The sequence below is a fragment of the Bison bison genome, unplaced genomic scaffold, assembly GCF_000754665.1.
Source record: "Bison bison bison isolate TAMUID 2011002044 unplaced genomic scaffold, Bison_UMD1.0 scf7180017864371, whole genome shotgun sequence".
NCBI classification, from domain to species: domain Eukaryota; kingdom Metazoa; phylum Chordata; class Mammalia; order Artiodactyla; family Bovidae; genus Bison; species Bison bison.
Genome location: NW_011494943.1, coordinates 331,760 through 337,835, shown reverse-complemented (window position 1 = coordinate 337,835; position 6,076 = coordinate 331,760). Strand labels below are relative to the sequence as shown.

Here is a 6,076-nt window from a genome sequence, read left to right as displayed (position 1 = left end):
TCACACGCTCTCGGAAACTCTGGGCTCCCCGCTCAGACCCCTGTCCTCGTCGTCGCTGGATGACCGTGCACCTGGACAGCTCCAGGTGGGCAGAGACTGTGCCTGTCTTGTTGATTATTGCTGCAACCGAAACACACCAATGCGGGCTTACTGCCCACAAGGCAAACGGGGCAGTCCTCTGCAAGGTGGCCCTTCTCCACAAGGCATCAGGGATCCAGGCTGGCCCGGCCTGTGGCTCTACCATCCCCTGGCTGACCGGTGTGGGGAGGAGGCTGTCTGGGGGAGGGTTGCAGCACCTGCCCAGAGCCCCCTCCAGGAAGGACTCCCGTCACTCCTGCTCATGTCCTGCTGGAGTGGTCACACGGCCCATCTGACTGCAGAGGGAGCCATGAGGCCCAGAGCAGCCATGAGCCGGGAAGCAGGCAATGAGCTTCCAGGGTGGGTCCTGGGTGGGTCCGCTGCCCCTGCTGAGCCCCCAGCACCCAGCACGTGGCAGGGGCTCAGACATGGACGTTGGATGCAGGCGCTGCAGGTCAGAATGGTTCAATGGGGCCTCACGGAGTCACGAGCCAGTGAGCTGAGGCTCCCCAGGAAGGTCCAGCCCGGCCATGCCGCCTCCAAGCCCAGAGCTGCTCTGTAGGAGCGGGGTCTGCTCCATAGGACCCAGGCCGCGGTTTTCAACAGCCTGCCTCCTCAAGGCTGGAGAGGGGAGAGCCCGTCTGTGCCAACAGGGAGGTCCCAGTTACAGGAGGGTGGCCGCTCTGCAGGGACACCCGGGCTACTTCTCCAGGATGCCAAAGGCTTTCCTTCACACCCGGGGCAGTGCTCCCGTGCTCAGCTCGGAGCCGGGCCCCTGCCCCAAGGCTTGGGAGAGCAGGGCTTCCACATCTCTAAGCCTCCTCCTTGCATCCTCAAAGGTGTGTTTTTACAAAGATGAGAAGGGCTGAAGAGCTGGCTTCCATCTAAGCCTGAGCCAGGGCCTGCGTGCAGGTGCAGTGTCCTAGGTGGGAGGGGGGCAGTGGCGTGAAACCCAGGTTGGGGCCCAAAGCGGTGTGAGGGGCGGCCCTAAACTGCCTGTCGCTGATTTGGTCCTGCAGGGGCCCACCTCCAGAAGCAGGCAGAAGGGGCCCCAAAGGTAAAGGATGGGGACGTCTCCCCAGTGGCTCCCACCCTCCTGCTCAGAGGTCCCCGCGGAGGTGGGGGTCCTGATCCCCAAGCCTCCAGCTCCACAAGCGTGGAGCCTGTGTGCAGTCCCCCTGGGTGACCTTCCCAGTGCCACCGGTCAAAGGCAAGAGTAACAGGAGCGGGTGATGCTGTGCGGGCCTGGGGGCCGCTCTGAGGAGCGAACGTGGGCAGAGAGGTGAGTGTGGGCACGTGGGCGTCAGCGAGGAGCATGGGGGTAGCAACGGTGAAAATGCTCTGCAGGCCCAGAGGAAGCGCGTTGAAGGTCGTCATCACACCACCTGACACAGGGATCGAACCTGTGTTTCTGGTGTCTCCTGCCTTGGCAGGCAGATTCTTTACCACTGGTGCCACCTGGGAAGCCCACATCTTAATAGATAACACAGCAACCGCCTGATTACCGAAAGAGGACACACGTGAGGGGAGCGGGCTGGGGTTTGCTCTTCTCACGTCAGCCATTAATTTTCTCCCTGTTCAGTGCCTTGGGGCCGATGCTAACAAAGTTGGATTCGACAGGGATAAATGTGAAGTCCTTCAGACTAAACACTCCACAGAAACAGGTTGGTGGCAGTGAGGCTGGGAGGCTGAGTCTCAGGGACAGCAGGTCCGGGAGCAGAAGCTCACGATCCAGAGACGGGCGGGGCAGGGCCCTGAGCTCTGGGAGTCAGACCCAGCCCTGGCAGGGGGCTGCTGTGGGGGCTGTGCTTCCGAGTGACCCGGAGCCGGGAACGAGGCTGGAGACAGGCCGGAACCATTGATAGAGAAACGGCCGAAGGAAATGGGAAGATACGACCTTGGGCATATCCACTAAGGGCAAGTACCCAGGTTCTCGCCTTTGGGGGCAGGGGGCAATCTTATCAGGCTCCCCATGTGCTCTCTGCAGCACCCACTTCTTTAGGCTGGGGTCAGGGGAGCGGGCTGGTGGGAGTGCGGTCGGGCTTCCAGCCCGTGATAAGGTCAGGCAGGGGGACGAGTCTGGTCCCAACTGTGGCAGCTTGCCAGCCACCTCCCATGCATCCTCAAGCCTCGGTCCTCATTTTTGTGCAAATCCCGGATGGCTGGAAAAACAGCTGGTCCTTCGTCCCGTCGGACACAGTTCCTCTCTTTGATAACTTGAAGGGTTGACACATGATAGATGATGGATTCTTTCATTCCCAGAGGTTACATGTAATTCCCACAGATGGAGTTTCATGGAGGCAGGTTGACTTCTCAGGAATTTGAAGTTAAAGCTGTTTGCCTTGGGAGGGGAGAGGTGCCCGCCACTGGCTGGGGGAGTGGGGGGGGGGGAGCTCCACACCAGGGGTTCTGGCAGCCTGAGAGTTTGGGTGTCTCACCGCACGCCCAGCTGGAATACCCTTCTGCAGGTGCAGTAATTCGGATCCCTGGATGTCGCCCAGGGGCCCCGCAGCTGATGGAGGAGCAGGAAGGCCCACATGTCCGTTCGCCTTCTTGCAGGGCTGGCCTCCAACAGGCGAACCAGGAGTGTCAGGCTTCCTCTCGCACGGCAGCTCACCTGTGCTGGTCCCAGGGCTGCCTTGATGAACAAAAGGACACGGTCATCTCACAGTCTGGAGCCCCAGGGCCCTGCACCTCTGGGGGCCGCGTAGGCCCCCTCCCAGCCCAGCCCTGGCTGGCGGTGCTGCCCCTCCGTCCCACCCCTCGGCTGGATGGTGAACCGTAACCACGCGTGGTGACACAGGCACCTAAGGCAATGTGTGAAAAGTGTGTTAACATGTTGGACAGTGTGATTCTTATTTAAAATTTCTATCAAATAGAAAATAGTGCCCTAAATGCAGAGTGGAGGTTGGCGAAATGCATTGGAAAGGCCTCCGGAGCTAGCGTGTCTGTGTGCAACGATGGTTCAAGCCTGTTTTCTTCATATACATTATATTGAATATATAAATATACGGTTTTCTCGTTTCTGCCAAAACACAGTGTTAGCATGATCCGTGTGGGAGCAGGTGCTAGTTCTCTAGTCCCTGTGCTGTTTCCTAAGATTTTCAGCAACTTTTGGATTAGTATCAGCTTATTACTTTTTACTTAAAAAAAGGCTTTTTAAAAGTTAAATCTACAGGGATTGACCCCGAGAGGTGTGTGCATATGTTATTACATGAAAAGAGCAGGTGACAGAGTGAGGTGTGTTGTATTATCCCTTTTTCAAAATAGGGGATACAGCCATTCTGGAAACCAGCATGGGGTCTCTAAGAACAAACGCAGCATCACGACCCCAGCAGCTGCACTCCCAGGCATCTAGCCCACAGAAGTGTGACTTTGATTCACCTCCAAACCTGTTCGTAGCAGCATTAGTAGAAACAGCTGGAAACCACAGGTGTGCCAGCTGGAAATGACCCAGGTGTCATAGGCTGTGGCACAGCTGTGCCATGGGCTACTGCTCTGCGGTCAGAAGGAGCAAGCTGGTGATACCACAACGGGTGAATCTCGAATTATGCTGAGAGAAAGGGCCAGTCCCCACAGGCTACGGACTGTCTGATTCCGGTCATCTCGGTGGTTGCCCTGGGTCAGGGGCGTGGATGTGGCTGTGGGTGGCATGAGGGGTCCGCAGGGTGGTGTGTGTCCCTGATGAGCATTGTCAGGACCCTGGTTGTGATGTCATCACTGGAGGAAACTCAGTAACAGGGACACGGAGTCTCCCTGCACTGTTTCTTACAACTGCATGTAAATCTAAATTACCTCCAAGTAAAAAGATCAGTGTTTCAAAAGCAGGGGAGCCTCACAGACATGTGCACAGCCCGGTGTGCAACACAGAGAAAGAGGTGGGAAGAGGCACGGCTGAGCGCTGGCCCCTGGAGAACAGCTCTGAAAGGAGGTTATTGTCAAACTCTTAATGATTGTGCTGACGAGCATGGGGGACTTGTGATTTTGTTTAGACCCATAAAGCAGACGATGAGATGGTTGGATGGCATCACTAACTCAAAGGACATGAGTTTGAGCAAACTCTGGGAGACAGTGAAGGCCAGGAAAGCCTGGCATGCTCTAGTCCACGGGGTCACAAAGAGTTGGACACGACTTAGCAACTGAACAACAACAAAACTAAAGTAGCCCAAAACTGTGCAGGGGGTGGGGGGTAAGGGCAGAGAGCGCCACCTCGCCCACCATCCTGGAAACACTGGCATGGCATCCCCCCAACGCCTGGAATTGCGCGCGGCCCCGTCTGGCCTCCGCGGCCCCCACTCTGGCCACCCTGACACCAGCCTGCCCGGTGCTGCTCCCTCTTGTCACAAATGCTCACGGCTCACCCCCAGCTCAGCCCCTCGCCACCGAGGGAGACCCGCAGAGTGAAGGGGGTGATGTCTGGGTCCACAGCAGCACTCTCCCCTGAGCCATCACCGCAGGCCAGGAGGCATCTGCAGGCCTTTCAGTGTCAGCTCAGGTCCCAGGAGAAGAGGCAAGTGGTTGTCCCCATTCTACAGAGGAGATGAGGTGGGTAATTAAGTTGTTCGTGCCTGAGTCACACAGAGCATGCCATCGAAGCGTGTCCCACTTAGGGTGCCATCCCTGACACCCTTAGCTGTCCCCCACTGTCCTGACCAAGGCCAGCCTGCCCCACAGGGGCCCTGGAGACCAGCACCCCAGCTCTGAAGGCAGCAGTTCAGGACCCAACGGAGGGATACGGCCAGCTGTGGGCACATTGCCTGCTGAGTGGTCTGCCTCTGTGCGCCGACCCCCTTGCCGAGATCCCCGTCATGCCTGGGTTGCCCTTCTGCTCCCCCGAGCCCAGAGCCTGCCCAGAGCCAGACACACACAGCACGCAAGTCTGGGTGAACAGAGGTGGGGGCCCTCGGGACACTCACACAGCTCTTTTCCTCTGCTCCCCCAGGGATCTATAAAGGACACTGCTTTCGGATCAACCACTTCCCAGAGGACAACGATTACGACCATGACAGCTCGGAGTACCTCCTCCGTGAGTGTCAGGACCCTGCCTCCCCCTGTTTGTGGGACGGGGGACGAGAGGCAGGCAGGCGCTGGAGGAAGGATAGGCCCCGTGAGGGCAGAGGGGCTGGTCTCTGGGTGCTCCCGGCACTCCCCTCTGACTCAGGATACTGAGTTCAGAGGATGGGGTATGGTTAGCCTGCTGTGACACGCCGGTCACCCCCATGCAGTTACTGGCTGGGAGGACACACCAGCTCAGGGCTGGCAAGAGGGGAGGAGGGTGGGGCGACCCGCTGCCCGGGGCTGCTACAAGTTGCTGTCTTCAGAGGAGTTGATCGCAACAGCTGGTTCTGAGGCAAGGACGTTAGAGACATTGGCTTGCCCAGGCCCAGCATCCCTGAGGGGCTGAGACACCCCAAGGATACTGCCCGGCCAGCACTGGACCTGCCCACTTCTCCCCACCCCCACCCAGCAATCTATTCTTGACAAGTCAAATTAAATCACACACTGAGACAGCCAGTGGGTGCCAGGCAGCCTGTGGGACCAGCCTCGGGTCCATGGGCCTCAAGTCTCTCCAGCACCAACTGGTGGAGCCCCCAGCTCTGCCCCTGAGTCCCCTGCCCAGGTCCTGAGATGGGGCTGGCCCCCAAACTGGAACCAGAGGTCAGAGGACAAACCCAGCCCCACGCCCCAAATCCAGATCTCATCCCTGGGCTGTGGCTACCTCCCTGGGAGGAAGGATGGAGCCTCGTTCCTCCAGGGGAGGAACCTGGAAATGGAACACCAGCATGGTTTTGAAGTCGTCTCCCCTTCCACATCAGCCCAGACACACGCAGAGCTGCTCCCATCCCCTCCCCCGGGAGCTGGGCCGGCTTCATTTATGGAGAATCGATACCAGCGTCCACAGAGGGAACACAATTCACTCTGCACCTGCTTATGGACTGTTTTTTCTAAGAGAAAGGACTCTGGTTCTGAGTCATCTCGTGAAACAGAACAGCATGTG

The 6,076-nt window shown here is 58.3% G+C and overlaps 1 protein-coding gene across 1 annotated transcript in view; it reads left to right on the top strand.

The window, feature by feature from the left end:
* The window catches only part of CACNG4 (calcium channel, voltage-dependent, gamma subunit 4), an 86,251-nt gene that overhangs the window by 72,211 nt on the left and 7,964 nt on the right, over window positions 1–6,076 (top strand). Inside the window, exon 7 of the mRNA XM_010856472.1 lies at window positions 5,021–5,104. Within this exon, the coding sequence (XP_010854774.1) occupies window positions 5,021–5,104 (84 nt within the window). The remainder of the gene's footprint in view (window positions 1–5,020; window positions 5,105–6,076) is intronic.